The following is a 21,844-nucleotide window of genomic DNA, read 5'->3' as shown; positions in this document are numbered from 1 at the left end:
CATAATATTCATGAAACCTTTTACAGTTTTTTCATTTAAATTTGACGGTTATCCTAACTGACATTGATTTGCGTCTCAGAGAAATCAGAAAACATTTAAATTCAGCTCAATACGTCTGAATATTAGTAATTATACGCCTGTATTTTTATAAGAATCTCAGACAATGAGAATTTTCAGACCGGGGGCAAACAAAAGGCCAGAGTTTTACAGGCTAGAGGTCACGCTTTGTTCTCTCTCAGAGACAAATCAGTTATCAGTCCCAATAAATCGGCGTTTGTTTAAACGATTTAATTCAGTTTACTATAATAATAATTAAAATAAAGAAGGTTTACACAATCAAACTATTTTACTATTATCTATTATCTCCTAGGAATTAATCGTTTCACTAGGCATTACTATTTTTTTGTTATATGTATATATTATCCCCATACAGGACGCCCTGAGGTAAAAAAATCCTCAGGGCCTTTGTAATCTTTTGGGATGCTGTGTGGGGGTCTTTTTTAAGGAAAGGGAGGTGAGGAAGTTCTGGAAAGGTAAAAGTTATGAGGGTATGGTAGGAATCTAGGAATCAGTGTGTATAAGATTGACATATGAATATATCCCTCCCATTGCGGTGCAATGCGATGGATCGAGAAACCAGTTGGAGAGCTCAAAGGGTCTCCCCAAATCAGCCTCTCCCGATTTGGCACGCCACGCAGCTGGTGGGCTGGCACTTCATCCTGAACACACTTCGCCCGATGAACCCGGTTGCCCCTGCTAAATCACAAATCGTAGCGAACCACTTGGGGTGGGGTGGCAGAGGTGTTGGTTATTCAATAAATAGTTCCCGGGACTACGGTGCCCAAACCCTCCTCCCTAATTAATAATTGCAGGTAGTCTGCAAATAAAAAAATCATTTCAGGTGATCTGTAACAAACACTGGAACATGAGGAACTTTATTTAGTGAAAACCAAATAGCTATTCCAAGTACAATTCATTTTGTTGTAACAATAAACTCAATACTGACTATTATCATAGTATATACTTCGACTTATGACAAGTCTTATACAAACCTAGTATAAAGTAGTTCAACTATTGTTACACTGATATATATTTCTTTTCAATTATGAATTGTCTTACAGCACTTATATTCATAACTGCATCACTTGCAATAGTGTTTTTGTTTACACATTAATTAATTTATTGCTATTATTATCGCGTTTATCACTGTACGCATGTAATTCGATTATCACTGTATTGTAAAAGCCATTATATGAATAAATAAATGAAAGGCGTCAAAGTCGATAAATAGCTTTCCTAAAAAAATCACTCCTAAACCATAAAAATATTGATTGCTTTTTAATGAAAGAAGAAGGATTTGAACGTGGGGAAACGGTGTTTCGTCAGTTGATTGTTATATCACTAGTAAGGATAAAAAATAACCAATGAATGCCTAAAATAAATGCTTAATTCTGTTTTGGGAAAGCAACTTTTTTGAATTCATGTTTCTAACCGACAAAACTGAGTGCGCCATAAAAATTGTGCAGCTTCAGCTTACTTGCTTTATTGACAAACAATATTTGTGATAAATTTTTGTGTTCCGCTTCCTCCTTCAGTTATTCTCATTTGTTCTCTGCAATTCACTCACCACATTATTAGTCATTTGATGATGGGAGTCGTGCATGCCCGGCAGGGGCATGCCATTTCTGGGGGCCGTGCCGTAGGGGCCCCCCAGTCGGTTGGGGCCCCCTTGGGGAACTCCGCCTCCGGTCTGAATGAGCCCCGCCCGACTGGGGGAGCCTGTCTCAATGGTGGACACATGCTGTCTTTTGCGAATGTAGTCAATCTGTTGAAGAGAAGAAAATGGGATGATAATTTAGGCATGATTCAACCGTGTTTATAAATATAATTATCAATTTATTGTCCAGTTAACAAAACTTGTGGCGGATCACTTAAGATAATAATCCTCATAGCCGAGTAGATAAATCTTTGATTACCATCGATGTGGTTCTGTTCTGAGAATTTCTCGGCTACGAATCCAAAGCTTCGAAACACGATGTGAGCAATTTTGTTTCATTATTTTAATGAATTATTTCATTGCATAACAAAACAAACTATAAGCTCTCAATACGCCATTAGTGAAAGACCATTATTTAAAATCGAAAATTTGCTCGACACGACTTTAGTCGTTATTTATAACCAAATCCGAATAGCCCTTCCCAACATTCTTCTATCCCGTTGCTTTACCTTTACCTTATCCTTCATTCTTACAACATACCTCATTTAAATTTGAATAATCAGCCAAATTCTATTTAGCTAATTTTGTTTCTAATGTCATTGTTACTGAGGACGTGTTGTTTTGGAGAATTTGAACAATACTTCAAATTTCAATGTAAATTTTCAAGTTCTGTGAAAGATTTTTTCAAGTTCTGCTATTATTTCAGTTATTTCTAGCAACTAGCCTATAATGATATAGTAACAAAACTTGAAAAGGACTTAAACAGAACCCGAAAATTAAGTTGAAATTAGATAAATTGTTTAAATTCGACGAAATAACCCGCCCTTCGTAAAAGCTTCGTCAAATATAAGGCTTACATTTTTTCTTTAATTGATTCAATTGAATAAATCACTCGAATTCTCTTGCTCCATAAGGTAGTATATGTTAATAACCATCATTAAAAAGTTTCCATCAAATTCGCCAAATCAGCGCCAACTATAACAAGGCTAGGTCCTCGAGGGCGGTGTTACGTAAAATTTTTCAGGGGTAATACACGATTATGATTAAAATTATATCCAACTTTTTTCTACTCCATTTTTAAACAGATTTTTGAGCGTGGGTATTTTTCATTAACAGTCGGGGATTAATCAGGTTGTTTTTAATAATGCTTCTAATCCTCTAAGTTCAAAATATAATTTTAATCCTTTAAAAATAACTTGTCTATTGATGTCCTTAGCCACGGTCAGAAAACTTGTATTAGTAAATTATCAACAATGTACTACAAATACAAAATCTGATAAGAAAGTACGATTTATCAGATTAACATTCATATTTAAAATTAATCTGCTTAAACACATGGAAAAAAAAGTTTTTTTGCAAAAGGATTGATTTGGTATTCAGGCAATCCGCCAGAAGTGGATAAACGAATGAACAGTCGGTTGAAGCACATTCTCTCTAGCACGATTCTCTAATAAACTTACTTATGTAATTATGTGTTATAGATATCTATTGCATTTTTAAAAGGGGTGTTAGGAAGGTTTTGACACTTAGGAGCAGTGTATTTATGTGAAGAAAGGAGTATTTAATACATTCGCCAACGGAAACGCAAGCCGAACCATTAATTATTGGAAAATAACGAAGTAACCCCAAGCGGCGTTTCGCGCCAGTTGCGGTTGCTTCGTTCCTTTCCCATAAGTCGTGATTCAGCTTAGGAGTTAGACTCGTGTGTATATGTACATACCATAAGACAAAAGGATACATTTGAATGTTGTTAGCTTCGTACACACTAGCGCACAAAATATATTGAGTGACTACCAACTATCAAATAAATATTTAACCTGGCAAAATTAGAATAAAAGAAATTTAGCGTTTGAACATTATTATATTCGGCCCTCCCACCAAAAGATCAGTCCTTTTGACAACATCACTATTAGGAGAAAGTATTGTCCGCATCAAGCAATTTCTTGCTTATTTATAGAGGGGCAAAACGTACTGTCAGTCATGAGTCACCTCATGGATTATTTTGACCTGTTGCCGCGGGCGTATGTAGCAACTTTAGAAGCGGGATAATTCGCACAATTATCGGAGTGTTGAGCGGCTTTGTCAAGTCGTAGTATTTTAGTGAATACCTCACAAGAGTCCCAACTGCTCCCGTCTGGAGCCAGTGAGACTATGGCATCCCCAATTGGGGGATGTTGTGAGGCTGAAGGTAAGTGGGGAAGGGAAAGAGGAAGGTGGGGAAGTACCTGGCTATTCAGATCTAGTCACTAAACACGGCTAAAGCCATTTGGAGCAACGTTTCAATTCTGAATGGTGGTCTTACACCAGGGCGATACTGGTAGTATCTTCCACTCTGGAACGTGCCGCAAATATACTATATATTATTTTAATTACTTAATTGTGAAATAACACAAATTAATGAAATAAAATTTATTTGCGCACGCCGGGTTCGAACCCGCGACCTTCGGAATGGCAGTCCAATGCGTTACCACTGGACTATGCCGGCCGTCAAAATGAATGTGCTAGAAGCTATGTAAAGGTATTATTTTTCTCCTTTTGAATGGATCTCGCATTGAGGACCAGTGGTATTCTCACTCTCACGCACCTGGATATCTCCATCAATCTGGTCCGGGATGATGTCGGGGTTCCTCTCATCATTGTCCGCCGCCCCGTCGGCCGGCTGCAGCAGGTGATGGCGGTGTGCGGGAATTGGCGCGCGGCCACCCTTACACTGGCCCGGTGGCAGGGCGGCCACTGTGACGGCCTTACCGCCAGGGGAACCGCCGCCCGAGTCACTGCCGGTGGAGCCACCCTCGGCGCCCAAGGGTGGGGATCGCGCGCCGGATTTGCCGCCCCTTCTTCTGCGGTCCTGGTAACAAGAAAAAACAGATAATTAATCATAATGATAGACCATACTTCATGAATATGTACACAAACCTGAAATACATTTTATTTGAAGTACTACGGGCAGCATTATTTTTGCATTTCCTCATCAAAGATAATGAAGTCAAAACTGTGCTTCTTTTTATAAAGATCATTAAAATAATTGATTCACCCTACTGCCAAAATCTTTAATTTAACCATTTCACCTCTCAAGAGCTGGTTTAAAAAATACAATTTTAAAATTTTCTTTGAAATTCAGAACGAAATTAATATTTTCCATCAATCGGAGAGGCTCAAAAAAGCATCCTGAGTACTTTTTCGAACACTTACTATTTATTGACGCTGTACTGGAATGACAATATTTTGTAAATTTACGCAATTCGCCGCTTAAATCAAATATCCGATAAGCGTCCATTCGTAAATAGACGCCTGGAATAGTTCACGTATTTGGCAGCGGCCGATAAATCCGCGATTACCGATAAATAATGCAATTCCAAAATAATGTTCATAAATGAAAATGTATTACCGCGGTTGGTGGTGAGGCCACGAATGTCGAAACTAGAGTGGATAAAAAAAATCAATAAAGCTGATGTTTTAGAATGAAAAATTTAAGTCTTGAAAAGTAATAATAAAACAGGAAACCATTCCTTATCAATTTGAATGTCTATGATTATTACCCGTATTGAGGGGGAGCACCAAACTTGTCAGTTAATAATTTGTTGTGTTTTGTAAAATAATGTAAAGGGGGTCGCCTCCTAATTGTTTTGTTTTGATAAAAATTTATACACTCTTACTCATAATATAAAGGCAAAAATAAAAATTGGGTTAGTAGAAAACTTTATTCATAGTCTAGCGCACGCGTAGTGCATAGACCGGCCGTAATACGGCAGTGGTAGTAGCTGACAAATATTTAAACCATCTAACAGCCAGAAATATAAACGTATTACGATCATTTTTTATTAGTATTCCGGACAATGTTTTGTTGAAGTATTCCATTTGCGATCCTTTTTGAGGCCTCCACCACTAGGCAACTCGTGATATCATAACTCCATATTTACAGTACACGCCAAAAGTTAAATCACTAGGAATTATCACGATTCAATAGAAAGATAAAATATGCGGGTGATTTAGCTGGAAACATAATTTTAACCGGACTAATCTACTATTTTATAATAAATGTACAACGGTTCAATTGAAAATATCCATTACTGAAAGATAGCACAGCGGTTGATAAAAGCAACATTATACAAATATTTAATTAGCAGATAAATCTAAAACGAAAAGGCAGTATATCATTATATTTTAAACTTGTTGTCATTTTTAATATTTGATGAATCTTAACGATAGGTACCTACCTAATTATTTATTGCGTAATTGAAGTGCTAAAACGAATGTTCAATTGATTTGAACATTTTTTAAGAATATGCACATTAAATTAATATTATTTAATCATTGTAGAAGAAGTTAATATTAATAAATCTAGACGAAACATGAAATGGAAAAGCACCTAGTAAAAAAGATGACGGTTTCAACTGGGGATCAAAACAAGGAATTTTGTCTTACCAGGACAGAGCTCTTACCACTGAGCTGTTGATACCAGACGGTTTAGTTTTTATAATATTATCTTCTTCATCAGTGATTAAAAAACCAACTTTAACATTTAAATTTACCATCAGTGGTAATTTTAATTTTTTTAATAATAACGAGCTTATAACGAAAAATGTGAAATAGAAAAAGATTCAGTCATTTCTAGACACTGAACCCAAGAACTCTTTCCTCGGAGAAGTGTTCCAACATTAAGATAACAACTGGACCATACAAACTTACGTCATTTTTTACTCTTTCATACTTCAACTGAGAGCTACCAACAGTATCTTCACTATCTCGATGCATATTTTTGGCTAGAATCTTACCCGAACTAAATACAATCTAGATAGTGCTTTGTATAAATATATCCATTTTTATTTTAATGTGCGACATCTATTGTCTTTTGTACGAGTCAAGAATTAATACTTTAATTTTTCAACAATTTGATGAGTTAAACCGGAAAGGAAGAGATTCTTGGTTTAGTTCCTATTTTGTCAATATTGTCTTCAATGTTTTTTTTGTTAGTTTAATAAAATAAAGATTTTTTTTTCTTAACCAGCATTCTATTCGACATTGTTAATTCCGCTTAGCAAGATGTAAATAGTACTGATATATTTTCAGAATACGGACATTATATTTCATCATCATCTAAGTAGGTATGAAACAGTCATCTTAGTTACATTAAGCTTGAGTACTAATTATTATACTAAGAAGTCGGAAACTAAGTGAAGTTAAAGTGTTGTTCTAGATTCTAGTTCAATAGGATCAACATACTGCAATGCCGTTGCTATTCCATAAAAGAGAATTTTAGAAAAATACTTGAATGAAAACTTTGAAGTAATTTTGGCTTTCATAATAAATATGAGCCAGTGAAACTATGGCATCCCCATTATGCACAGGGTTTTCCAATAAGAGGTGTTATTTTGATATTCAATCGTAAAAGATCAATGGTTTCGTTGCTTGTGTGACACATAGCGCCGTTTTGTTGAAAGTAAACGTTGTCCAGATTAATACCATCCAATTTTGGCCATAAAAATCATTAATCATCTCTCGATAGCGATCCATTCACCGTAACTGTTCATTTTCGAAAAAGTAAGGTCCAATGACTCCGCCAGAACATAAACCGCACCAAAAAGTCACACGTTGAGGATAGAAAGGCTTTTTAACAATACCTCTTGGGTTTTCCGAGCGATAATTTTGCTTGTTGACGAAGCCACCGAGGTGGAAATGGGCCTCATCACTCAAGTTGATTTGCATTTGATTCACTCAAGGGAATTTTAATAATTTCAATGCGTTGTTGAAGCGTGTATCGTTCCATTTTTATTAATACTTGTCAAATGTTAAAAAATGACAGCTTCAAAAGTAATATCTACCGAAATAACGGGCTATTTAAAATGACACCTCTTATTGGAAAACCCTGTATATACAAAATATGAGCTCGTATGTATTTCTTAGTCCTCACTAGGATGACCTGTGCTAAGGCGGACTATAGTTATTAATTTTTTATTTTATTTGTTTTCTATGTCATTTTTAACGTTTTTTTCATTAATTTCTTACAGACAGATCTTTATTTGGTATTACCTAATTTGTAATCATTAAACTTTTCTTTTCGCTTTATATCTGGGGGAAGGATGTTGTGAAGTTTTGACGCAAAATAAATGTAGTTTCTCTTCGAATTTCGAATGATTTGTTTGAATTGAATTCAGGTGTATCTAAAGCCATTTTAAACAACGTTGCGATTCTAAATGGTTGTCTTTCACAAGGGTTTGTTTCAATTTGCTGGGGTTTGAACCCGTGACCTCCGGATTCGTAGCCGAGGATTATAACCATTCAACCGCAAAGGCCGTATTATTTAATTTTTTTTTATTATTGTTAAGGTATTCTGCATCCTCTTAAGATGCTTGATAGGTACTTAAAATCAAGATTATCGTGGTAAATCATTGATAAATACGGATCTAAGATTTTTACCTTATTGCATTGATTTCTGAGAAGGGCAATGATGATCATGGCCACGATGACGATTGCTCCAGCGGCGCCCGAGACGACAGTCATCATCGGAGTAAACTTGAAGGCGGTATGAGGAAGGTCTGTAACAAAGAAAACAACATTTTGATTTTCAAGCAAACTTACACTTTCAACGGCAACGCGGAGAAAAATTAATATGGCGTGTTTGTAATCCATTTCATAATAAATAAAAAAAAAATTATGTGCAACCGCACAAAAGTCCCACCTGTCCCAATCGTATTGAGCCAGTGAGACTATGAGATCCCCAATTGGGGTATGTTGTGAGGCTGAAGGTAGTGGGGAGGGAAAAAAGATGATGTGGAGGAAGGCTTGGAAGAACCTGGCTACTCAGATCTGGTTACCGAACATGGCCATGGTCATTTCAAGCAACTTTTTAACTCTGATTGGTGGTCGTACACTAGGGCAATTATTAGACCATTCGGAATATATAGGAACATCTTTTTTTCATGATAAATATATAGACAAAATGAGAGAATATTTTTATGAACACGTGTTCCGATATCCTAATAACATATTTGTGTTTTACCAACAGTTTGTCAGGACACCTGTCAATTTATTCGTTAAAAGCCATACGTAGAAATACTTTATACTTAATCACTATCAATCAATAATTGTTATTTATTAGCATGTAGATTTAGGACTTAAGAATTTGAAGAATTATTCAATTTTCAAGTTCTGTAAAAGTTCATTTCTGTTAATATTTCAGTTTTGTCAAGTAACAGGCCTATAATGATATAGTGACAGAACTTGAATAGGACATTCACAAAACTCGCAAATGAACGTTCACATGAATTGTTCAAATTCTGAATCCTAAGGATGGGTTGTTTTGGAAATAACCGGTCATAAGTGTTATTTTAGATTATGTGTGCCAATAATAGTAATCTGAATATCTTATAAGTAGTAACAATATTATGTTCATTTTTAATATGTGATAATCTAACGTATACATATTTACATTTTATTTTAACATGTACATCCTGAAGACAAACTGCTTAATTGTATTCCAACGGGATAAAACATTAAAGAAAAATAAAATAAAAAGTCATAATCCTTTAACCTTGTAAATAACTAAATATGTAAAAATTCAAATAACTATTAACCCTAGATTACTACTCTACTTCGCAGAGGCGCACGCGTTTTTTTATATATTGCTCTCTCTCTTTTTATTCATCGCCCGTATCGAATTGACGTTCAAGGACATCTCAGTCATCGGCGGATCATGCATCTCAGACGTGTCGCAAGACGATTGTGGCGTTACGGTCAGCTTGCTAGTTTTTTTTATATTTATATTACTACCCTTGGCGTTCCAAAGACGTACGAGTAGCTTGTATGTAAGTTTTGCGCTATTAGTCAAATTATTATCTAAAATATTTTTTTGTTACTTTTTTTTAGTTAATTACTTCATAATCGACTATTTTCTGTAGTGTAGTAGTAGTTAGTAGTAGTAGTTTTTTAGTATTTTTTTTTAAATAGAAGACTGTTTAATTCCCTCAGTTTCATTTGAGATTAAAGATTTTATAATAAAAAATATATAAATATAATATGAAATTGTGTTATTTTTTAGTAACATACAAAATTATAGAAACAGTCAAAACATATCAATCATACTTATAGTTTTTGAATAAAATCATTCGTCAATATGATGCGACTCGCGGGCGTATGAGTAGTTTCTTTATACGTCGCAACATGAGTAGTAGCGTAGGGTTAATAATTTCGTGTTTAAAGTAGAATAAATTTTTAAGCTTTTCAGGTCATTTCAAAAATTTTTATATTTAATTTAAATATAAACTACTTTTGCCACTAATATTCTAATAAACTTCAAATCAATGATTATGGAGAATAAATTAGCAAATGTAAAATAATGTTTTTTTTTTAAATTTAATCCAACACGAATGAGTGGATGGTGCAATCCCAATCTGCTATATAACGCGAGATATGTGCAAAGATTACATTTAAAATAAAAGTAATAAATTTAAAATGGAAAAAACAATAGGTAGGTAAATAAAATTAAATCTTTATGTAATTAAGTAAAATATAAAGCATAATTTGGATCCATTCATGTATAGGGTTTTAAAATAATTGCAAAGTCGTATCTTCTCGAAACTTAAGTTTTCTAATAAAATAGTTTTTATCTAAAGTGACAGGTAAGTTTTCTTTCTGTGTATGTTTGTAAATAATAAAATACGATAGAGCCTAAGAACTCATAATAAGTTGTACAGCGTCCTTAAGGTAATTCTTCACGAAAAACGGTGCTACATAAGTTATCAATTATTTATATTAACGTGGATTATGGTTACCTACTATTTACATAACATAACCAACTAATCGCTAATTTAGACGAAAGCTGAACTATCGCTTTTTGTACACTTTCAGTAACTTGCTTTCCGCAAATAATACACTTAACTAACTTATCGCCATTTTAGACGTAAAATTTTGCGCCATAACGTAATTTAACCCCGTTTTTATCCTCGTTCTTTCCTAAACTTACTTTATTCCACTGTAAACCAGCCTAAGTATGTCCCATCACGTCAAAACAGTTCAATTTCAAACAACTAAAAAGTTGTTGACAGTTCGCGCCTATCCCAAGAACATAGAACGTGTAACAGCATCATAAAAGTAAGGAATACTCAATTGGTACATTTTACATTTTTTTTTTGATAAACCTTTACAAGGTAAGGATATTACAGTTTCATCGAGCTATCTGATCACTGTTTACCTAAAAATCAATAAAATATTGAATTCGTGTATGTAAAAATATGTTTTGAATTCATTGTTAATAGATGACGATGGAATGAAATGCACAGGGTTGCAACTACGCATTCAATTCTATGAATATATTTTGATCAAGTTTCTCCACTATCTGTGTCTACTATTTCAAGACCTATCTTTCGACAGAAAAATTACTCCACCTTCACAATCACGCCTTATCCATGTCATCCAAGCTTTTGTCAGCAGGTAAATTTATGGATAACTTCCCTGAAAAACGGTCCTTGCAAACTCTAGGACCAACTCTAAAACGAGGCCAAAGAATGGAAATCTTTCTTTGAAATGAAACCATTTCCATCAAACTAGATTTTGGTGAACTTATTTCAGAAAAACCTGGCTAAAATTTTTTTTTGTACATCACTTTTAACATAATTGTTAATTTAGAAGTAAAAAAATATTTCCTTTATGTGCATACAAATATCATTAAAATATACTTTATTTTCAGCATGAGACTGCTTTTAAGACCTATTCTTTATAACAAATATATTGTCTATTTTTTGGTACAAACATTTTATTCATTCGATCATTTTAACATCACGGCTAGAATTTTGCTGAAGTTAAGATGAATGGTACCTATGAAACAAACGCAAGTTTTCTCTAAATCAAATTATTATTAATATCAAATATCAAACCTTCTCGGAACAAGTCAATCCTAAATTATATATCATGTTCGCGGATGGAACAACAGTTCTTGCAATATCAATTTGTTGAATAATATTATAATTTTCGTTATTATTAGTTCATTTGTTGTGCAAAACACAATATCGGGCTTTGTTCCAATAAATCGAAATCAAAATTCAAAGACGAAACATTCCGAAGCAGGGTTGTCACCACAGGCCTATAAAAGGAAATTTTACTTAAAATTAAACTAAAGATCTTTTTTCTTTGCTCTTTCCAACTTAAGGTTTCAAAATGTGTTAATCGCAGCCAGTATTTTTTCAACTACGATGTATTAGAGTTGTGACTTTGACTGGCTAAGAAATTATAGTTTTGTGGGAAGTTTCCGCAATAATTGTCAAAAGGTAAGAGTAATTACTTGAAATGTTTATTAATTAATTTGTGTGACAACAAAAAGGAAGAATTATCGCAGCAAGCAATACATTCGTGGCTTGACTTTATAATTTAAATGAAACATTATTTTTGTTCAAACCATTTTATTATTCATTTTTACAAATAGTTTGAGTTATTATTAAACTTTTTTAGGACCGTAATAAGTTAAAGAGTAAAAAAATAAGATGAAAGAGAGAAAAAATATAAGAAGGGCACAGAGCATCAGAGCGTGGTAGGTAGAGGGGTGGGAGGAGAGTAGGGAGAAAGAGCTTTAAAATTTTACTTCTGGATTGTTCTTTTTGTTTATTTAATATAAACCATTAATATGAGTGTGATGACCCTGCAAGTGGTAAAATCACCTCACCGCGCATTAGGTTGGTATTGAAACTAAATTCCTAGATTTTACCCGAACTTCATACTGAGGCAAACGTCTCACGAATCAGCGAACAAACAAGCGATCCTCCCACGCCAAGCTAGCTTAGATCCATTTCACGACTGATTTATCTGAATAAATGCATAGATGGTGTAGCCAGGAGTAGGTGTGACTGTAATATTGCTTATTCAAGAATGGTGCATCGTGAAGATACTTCTCAAACGCACTTTATTTATTTTAAAGTGATCTTTGTTTCATTATCCGAGAGACAACATTTAATACAATGAATCTTTTCATTTAACCCCTCCAGCATTTCAGGGTCACATATGACCGGTTGTCCATATTAGATATATAATTTTTTTTCTGTCATGCGGAAATATGTAATTTTTGGGACATTATATAGAAAAATAATAATTCTATTAAGTTTGTCTCAAATATTTAAGCTGGATGCCATTAATAAAATCCTAAAATTTGCCAAACTGAATAATTCATATTCCGCGTCGCTATCGTAACCATCGGTTTAAATTTAAAATTTATTTCTTTTTTTATAATATGGACGAGATAAAAATGAAATTGCAATTTTCTTAAAAATACCCCAAACAAAACGAATGTGTTTTCGAAATATCAAGTTCTTTCAATTTGTTTACGATTCTGGTAAAAAATTAAATAAATATGTGGTTAGCGTTTTTGACAACATTTTTCACGTTTTATATTAAAATGTTACTATTTAGAAATAGTAATGTTTATTTTAAATGCATAAAATTGTATCTAATTTCTTAAAAGTATTTGTTTTTACAGAAAAAAATGTATATTGATTGAAAACATTGCAAACTGAACAAAAGCGTTAAAAGTCTAATTTTTTATTTTTTTATTTTTTTTATTTTCAATGGCAAAGTTTGTACATGATGTAGGTATAAAGTAATATTTAAGTTATTTTTTATTCTTTTTTTTTACATTACAATATTCTAAGTGATTTGGATATGTCTTTATGCCTACAAACGTCTAAGAAGGTAAAGTGATTTTCGTGTGCTTAATTTTCAATCTAAAAATATAATTACGTGATTAGCGTAATCGAAATTTCGTTTAGCATTTTGAATTGGATTAAATCGTGATCAAAGAAAAAATTAATTAAATAGACCGCAGGCACTGCAAACAGTGAACTCTCGCCTTTGTGAAATATTTTGCAAAAAGAGTTAAGCAATTTCAAATTCAAATTTGAAATATAATACAAAAATGAACAAATTAATTTGAAACATTTTTTAGAATTCATTTACTTATTAAGCATGGGTTAAAATGAACAAGATCGGTTTTGAAGGGGTAGATAAAATGATCTCCTGTGGACGTAATTTTCTTTTAATGCGATTAACACTTTAGGTTAATTATTACTCTAAGTGGTAAAATAATTTCTTATTTATTTTTATTTTTAAATTCCCCAAAATAGGTAAGTGCCCGTATCAATGTGGTAACATAATACAAATAAGAACATATTAAACAATACAATGATACACATATATGGATTAAAACTAATATAAAAATAGTTCAAATATGAATAGAACAATTTATATTTAAAAAAAAAAACAAAAATAACGGATTTAAGTGCCTACGTATTAACCCTTAAGATCTTACCAACTACAATAGCAGTTCAGTGAAATCATGACTACCTTCAGGTGCACTGCAATATGCAGTGTGTAGAGATTTTTTAGAAGTTTTGAACTCATTTCAGTACTGTCCATGAAAATTCCCAAGTAAAACGTTGACATTATAGTAGATGTCAGTCAATTATTTCAAATATAATTTTAAATATTATATTACCCTTTGAGCTATTTATAAAATATTACCCGTCTTATAAGGATTAATAAGCAAATACGGAGAGGTCATTTTGGTAACGCATGTGGCGTCCAGATCGTGTTGCTCAATTCAATGAAAATTTGGGTGGAACTGATCAAACGGACAACGTTTTCTCAAATTCTGGAATTAATCAATGCAGTAGGAAATAATATATGGTAATTTATGCATTTTTACTGAATGCTGCATACGATTCTAGTTTTTATACAGAAAACCAATTCACAATGGAGTACCAAATCTGAAAACTTTGAGAGAACTCGCTCAAATTTATCTTACTCGTTTTGATACATCTCATATATGTCCCAGAAGAAAGACATTGAGAGTTCCTATAGACTCCCATTCGATGGACTGGACCATCTTGTCGTTCCACGTTGATGCGAAAGAAAATCTTGCAAACCGTTTGTTCGAACGATGTGCAAAATGTGAATTGGGTATTCCTTGCTTTGCCAAGTATCACACAAAACAATTAGACGTCATGATTACGATAAAAAAACTTGAATATATTTTGTTTTAACAGTTGATTTAAGATGTTTTCTTTTTTTTTACCATATTTTTGCACCAATTGCACCCATATCCGCCCAGCGATACCATACGGTAGCCCCATTATTGCAGTGAAAAATAAATGACATGTATTTTCACTTAGTTAATCCAAAAATGATTAAGGAATACCTAGATGAATCAGAAATTGAATCATTGAAATAAAAAAAATAATCTGGACAGTAATGGGTTAAAAAAAAAATGTTAAAATATTATATCAATTAATATTTACTTTATCGCTTGTCTGAATTCTTATACCAAACATCTCCAATTTTGAATATGATACTTACATTCGAAGCAAATTTGAGTTCATTGAATCAGATTTCACGCAGGACGAAAATAGACAACCGAAATTCGTATGTTTGATGATATAAGAAATAGCATTAGTGCGAGGTACCTACTTCTTAGCGATAATCCAATGTTCACCGAGCATTTCACACTAATCCTATTAATAAATAATGATGGCGGTAATTCTAGCAGGTAGGTACTTAAGGTTTAATTTATGTTTCATTGAAACAGGGCGAAAGTTTAAACAATTTTAATACTTGAAAGCCTCGAGGACGGATAGTAAGAACCCAGCGACTCGACAGTAAACCCTAAATTATTTCTTTGCTTATGAAATAAGCTGTTTAATTATTGTCGGTGGGTTAAATTCTCAAGACGAATGATAATTATTTATAAAACAATGGCCGAGTTGTTAGAGGCGTTATCCCGTAAGACAGAGATCCTAGATTCGATTCCCATTTTTTTTAAATATTTCTGTCTTTTCTGTTTTATGCTTCATTCAGATTTATTAGTATTATTACATTCTTCTGCAATATATACACAACCAACTATCAGACACACTTACTTACCAATATGATGCATGATCTGGGCAGCAAGTTTGGGGATAATATTGAAATAATTTTGACTCCATTTATAGAGTTAAGCGTAATCTATACCAACACTGCTGAATCCTACAAATGTAGTAGCGTTGGTAATGTAGTTTTAGTGATTTGTCTTGTGTGTAGTATTGTTCTAGTTTCTGTATTATTTTATGTAACTGTTACAAGTTTTACTAGTATTGTTAAATATTCACTTTACTGTTATTTCATGCATTTAAATTGCTGTGTATAAATTTGGAGGTGACCGGATAAATCATCACATCTTTAAAAACTTATATAAAGTCATGTAAAGTGATGAAAAAAAACTTTATTAACTGGGAAAAAAAATTTTCATCGTTTCTAATGACTTTATATCACTTTTTAAAAGTGTGTTGAATTGTCACCGTGTTGAGTTATCATGGAACCAATTTTTTAATGATGGCTTACTAAGTGTCACTATCTGTTCTTAAAATCCTTGTAAAAGCCCGGCTGGGCGTAAAACCAAATGAAAAATAACAGTCAAAAGTAGAAAAAAATATTCTAATCAAATTTATAAAACGACTCATATTTTTATATTTTAATATGTTCATAAGGGTTCGCAAAGCGTTTAGCAGTCCATTATGTAGTGCTGATACCAACTCTGATGTATATCAGTGAGGCATGCTAAATGCTGTAGAAATGGGTTCCACGAGGCGTTATCAAAAATTATAAGATTTAAAAAAGGGACGTATTATGGTTTGTGCATGCAGAGCGAATGAACAAAGCAATAAGTGTAAGGAGAATAATAGACATGAACGTGAATGGTGGTAGAAGTCGGGGACGCCCGAAGAAGACATGAGAAGTAAACCGAATACTTGAATCGGACCATGTAAGGGTTCAGAATGACAGCAGGGTATGTATGAGACGAAGCGATGTATCAATGTTAGTTTTATTCTATGTGCCTACCCTTTCTGGGAAACGGTTTGATGGTTAGATACTTAGTTATGTAAGCACTGTAATTATTTTTAATTGAATTTGTGAAGGTGCACTTTAAGTTGTATTTGTCAGTAAAACTAACTTTAGATGAATAATAAATGGATAAGAGATAAATTCAAAGTTCAAAAGGTTGCGATCTCCGTTTTAACAAAATTCGAGGGAACTTCTGTTTTAACATGATTTTGAGAAAAAACTTTATCAAGTTTATTGAAAACACCTTTACTGCACCAGATATGAACGAAACTGATGGTTGGCGTATTTTAACTCTTCATTCCAGACATGATAAGCATTATTAAATACCTAAAGTCAGCAGGACTAAACACCTATTTCGTAAAATTGTTCCAAACATCCTTAAGGGTCCTTGCTTCAACACTGACTCACTCATGTCAGTTCACTGCTGTAAAGTTTTTTTTTAATAATATTAGCAGCGCATACTCCTTAAGAATCACGGAATGATATAATTCGAGGATTTGGGAAGCTGAAAGTATTTATAAAAAAATATTTGCCTCAACATTATTGCTTTTCAAAATAATATATTTGACTTTTGGTTAGCTTGAAAAATTATGACAAAATATCCAATTACATTATTCAAATTCAAGATACGGTATATTTATACTAATCGAGCAGTAAATGTAGCACCGCTTATGAAAAGGATAGCCATTCAAAAAATATATATTTAAGAACGGGCAGCGAAAATGTGTCTTCTGGACATAGTTTAGTGTTGTATCGAGGCCTCGATTCTCGACGAAGTCATTAGAATGACTTTTGACGTTTGGCGTATGTAATTGTTTACCTTCGACAAGACTAAAGAGAAGGAATGTCAACTAATGTACGTATTTTCGACGGCAATTGCGAGCGGCCTGGATTGGATAATCGATACCCAGCAACGTATCCTCACTCTAATAATAATCCATCTAAGCATCTTTCAAGTATTTGAAGAAAGCAAATTCACATTTCGAATAAATAATAATTATATATTTTTGATAATTATGATCAGTCATAAAATAAATTTCATATCAGATTTGTCGCTTGTCTGATATGGTGAGTAGTTTCAAATGAATAGAAATATTGCTACGAATTACGCAGGAATTTTTTATATTACTTACTTGCCCATGCAAGAACAATCTCAATTAGTGGTATTGCAAAACTGCGATTCCACTCTATTAGTTGGTGTTGCTGGAATAATCTCTACGCCGCACACCCGAAGGAACATTCCCAGAACTATCATAATTGCAATGTTAGGAAAATTTATTTTGAATGCATCCGCTAAACTTGATAAACATTATTCTTCAATATTTAAACCTGGGCTACTGGGACATAAGAAGCCCAGGATTGGATTAAAGGTAAAAAGGAAGTCATCCGTTGCAGTTGGGGCCAAATATGAATGTTAAATTATATTCACAATAATTTATTCCATAGTTATGGTTATACGTCAATCCTCCCTGTCTGAGATACTATGTATTTTATACTGAGCTCTGGAGAGCTTCAAATGAGCATAATGCCACATTATTTAATTTATTTAATTTATTTATTGTTTATTATTGACTTTATGCTCATTTTGCAACAACAACATGGTGAAATTTTTGGGAGTATATTGGGTGAGTGGGACAGTTGCAGGATTTCAGATTTACTATCCACCAATTCTTTGCGAATGCATACCTATCAATGTGTAGCATGACAAATTAGTATGTTTAAAATAAATTTTAAAAAAACTAAATACAGATATGTATCTATTACGGTTTCATATCACAAACATTGACAAAGGCCGTTCGCAAGACGCCCGACGTGACACAAATACCATCAATTAACTTCAATTCAACTTCGAGACACGCGAGGCAAAGTCTCAAACAACTGGGTTAATTTAACAATAATGTATGTAATGTGAAAGTCGGTAGGTACCTATCAATTATTATTGAAGTCTTTTTATATTTTTAACCAAAAAAAAAGATCAACAATAGTTCATCACAATCATTGTTAAACCAGTTAGACAAGAGACAAAAAACCTAAAAAAATCCGAGATACAAGTTTTGGACGAAGACACCACGAATACCAGACAATAAAAGCATTTAACAATCTTTCACTCCATGCAAAAAATGAGGAAAACAAAAAAAACTCCGTTACAAAATTGAAAGAAGGATTAAAGAACAAATTATGCAATATCACAAAAATAAAATAATATTTTACCTAAAAAAATAATACGTTCATATGTAATACACACTACCATTATCAAACACAGTTCACTATAAATATACAACCGTACCCTATAATATTTGACGATTAAACAAAATATATCGCATTTATTTTTTATGAATTTATTATTTCATGTTCTTTTTATTGAATTTTATTAAATTGTAAAATGGGGGGCTCAGCATGGGTTAAGCACCCAATGAAGCCCATACTAGAAAAAAATAATGTTTTAAAATATGTAAAGATATTAATCAAAAGTAATAAAAATAGTAAAGCACAGTATGGTGGTCTCATGGAATCTAGAAACTGGATACAATGAGACGGAAGTAGGTACTACCTATTGCAGAGCCTCCCAATAAGCCCCGTTGTTCGATCAGGCCAACACGTAATTTGTCTTATGCATTATCGTGAACATTTATTAGTATTGTCCTGATGCCGTTAGTACTGGATAGAATTAAGGGGATACGGCGTGGACGGTGTGAAATACCGAGGTTCGTGTCTACCTGAGAGGTATTAAGGGGATGTGATTGGTACACTAATTGTTTGCCGCTGCGGAATTACCTGTTCATTTTGAGCCCTAATTGTACGCCTGCGGTGGTTAGCCAATAAACCGATTATTCTGATAAAAGTTAATACCAAGATGATAAGTGAACTTTGTCTCGGCCACATAAAGATTTGAACCATCGATGTTTTTAGTGATTCAAGTGAGATTTTGAAGCTTTTGAGAGCAATTCTATAGTACCTATATTCATTACCCGATTATTATTTTTAAAAATTATTGCACAATTAGTGTAATTCATAATAAGTGCTTACATAAAAAAACATATTACTTTTAACGTTGAGCTTCGACGGTATTTAGCATTAAAAAATGTGGGTTTCAATGTTTTTACTACCTTTTTTTAAATGTGAACACCATACAATAGTCCCAACTGCTCCTAACCTTCTGAAGTCAATGAGACTATGAAATCCCTAATTAGAGTATATTTTGAGGCTGAAAGTAGTGGGGAGGTGAAGGAAAATGCGAGAGAGGAAGGTTGGGATTCAGATCTGGTCATTAAACACGGCTCAAGCCATTTCAACCAAGTTTTAATTCTGAATGGTGGTCGTACACCAGGGCGATACTGAAAGCATCTTCCACACTCGAAAGTGCCTCAAATACACAATAGTATGCAAAAAAAAATATTTAAGTAAAATTTACTTAAATGACCTTTTCGTATATACCTCCCAACTAGTGGGATGTATTGTTCAGTGACCAAGCGTAGGCTCTGTATGGTTTTCAAGTTTGGAAATGAAATTTGAAATATATGTTTGACAATATCTATTTAATCATCATATTATCTGCAATGATCATAACTTATGGTAAACTGAATAAAATAGCTTAGACGTTTCTTACGAAAATCATGGTGAAGAAAAACAATAAAAACAAAAGACTTTATGAACTTCACGCCACTGCTCCTAACCGCCCCCTTTCTCATCTCATTCCCCTTTCCATTCCTTTCGGACTCTCACAGTAATTTTAATAATTTTTACAAAATTATGTTTCAAGACAAATTGTACCATTTTATTAGAAAATAAAGTGTGTACTTACGTTTATAATTGTTTGTTTTAACTCAACCACTTTGCATTTTGCCTGTCTGTAAATTGTTTGTGTTTTACGTGTCTGGTAAACCATTTCAAGATGGTAGCAGTGTTTAAAAGTGCCTTTTTACCCCGCCAGAGCGCTGAGCGTTGCGACTGTTAGGAGCTGTCAAGTCGAAGTAATCAATATTATAGAAAATCTTACTGTTCACAGAACTGGTTATTCCACATTCTCCTTTCCTTTCTCTATTCCATTAATTCTAACAACATATTTCGACTGAAGACGCGGACTACGGGAAGTTGGAACTCGGTTGCGATCACTTCTGAAAATCTTACCATAATAATTCACGCATGGTAAAAAAAATTTAGCAAAAAAAAGGACGGCAACAACTCGGGCAGGGCCTAGTCTGGAGGGTCAAAACACAAATAAAAACATCCTCAGACAGACTGGAGTCAACCGCGCTCACAACCTCGCCAAATGTCGATCGGGTAAGACCGACATTTAATTAGTATATTAACAGCTGTAATGTCATCCAATTTCAAATGAAACATGAAATTCAAATAAAAGTATTCGATAAATAAGTTGTTAATAATCTTACCGATTCCTTTTTCTTCAGTAAGCTGCTTCTCTGGTAGCCTGAGGGTGGCAGCCTGCATGACAACAGGCTCGCTCCTACCCTTGGGGTTGTAGGCGAACACCCCCGCCAGGTAAGTGTGCCCCGGCTCCAGGCCTGATGCTGCGAACCTTGGCACGGCCGAACTCAGGTTTACCTTCATCGCCTGGTGGAGAAAAAATAAACGAATTTTGATTGATGCAGAATAACTTTTCTTATTCAGTAGTATTAGTTATTATTTAGATACTATTAAAGATTTTCACGGCCAAAAGAATCACGATAATTGATTTGTGGATGGAAAGTTGTGTTAGGCTTTTTTCTCCGTAGGTAATGTTTAAGTCAGTCTTGCAGTGTTGATCATCAGGGCATTTACATAATTAGATCATGACGCACAATATGATTTTTTATTTTCACAGTCAAATGGTATCATGATGATTGACGATTAGCCACAATTTTGGTTTTTCAAAAGCTTTGCAGTTCCCAAGACATTTAAACAAAAAAAAAACCGTACTAGTAGAGTCCCAACTGCTTCCAAATGTCTAGAGCCAGGGAGTCTATGGCATCCCTTATTAGGGTATGTTTTGAGGCTGAAGGTATTGGAGAGAAGAAGTAGATGGAGAAGAGCAAGTACATGGCTATTCAGATCTGGTCACCAAACGTACAAAGCCATTTCAAATCTGAATTTGGATCTTACACCATGACGATACTGAGAATATTTTCCACTCTGGAACGTACCGCAAATATACTATTTAAAAAAATATATTTTAAAGGAGTAAATTGAGTAATAACACAAATTTATCAAATAAAATTTACTTGCGCACGCCCTGATATGAACCCGTGATACCCAGTTTGCTAGTCGAGAACC

General features: G+C 33.6%; 1 protein-coding gene across 1 annotated transcript in view; it reads right to left on the bottom strand.

Annotated features, from left to right (window-relative positions):
• LOC149416687 (uncharacterized) overlaps positions 1–21,844 on the bottom strand; it is a 67,276-nt gene that overhangs the window by 6,139 nt on the left and 39,293 nt on the right. The window contains exons 3-6 of the mRNA XM_089641298.1: positions 20,965–21,145; positions 8,135–8,253; positions 4,302–4,565; positions 1,628–1,825 (exon numbers count right to left, since the gene is read on the bottom strand). Coding sequence (XP_089497424.1) covers positions 1,628–1,825; positions 4,302–4,565; positions 8,135–8,253; positions 20,965–21,145 — 762 coding nt within the window. The remainder of the gene's footprint in view (positions 1–1,627; positions 1,826–4,301; positions 4,566–8,134; positions 8,254–20,964; positions 21,146–21,844) is intronic.

The sequence above is a fragment of the Hesperophylax consimilis genome, chromosome 16 (assembly GCF_061612785.1).
Source record: "Hesperophylax consimilis isolate HC1 chromosome 16, BYU_Hcon_1.0, whole genome shotgun sequence".
Taxonomy (NCBI): Eukaryota; Metazoa; Arthropoda; class Insecta; order Trichoptera; family Limnephilidae; genus Hesperophylax; species Hesperophylax consimilis.
This window is presented reverse-complemented; position numbering and strand designations above follow the sequence as displayed.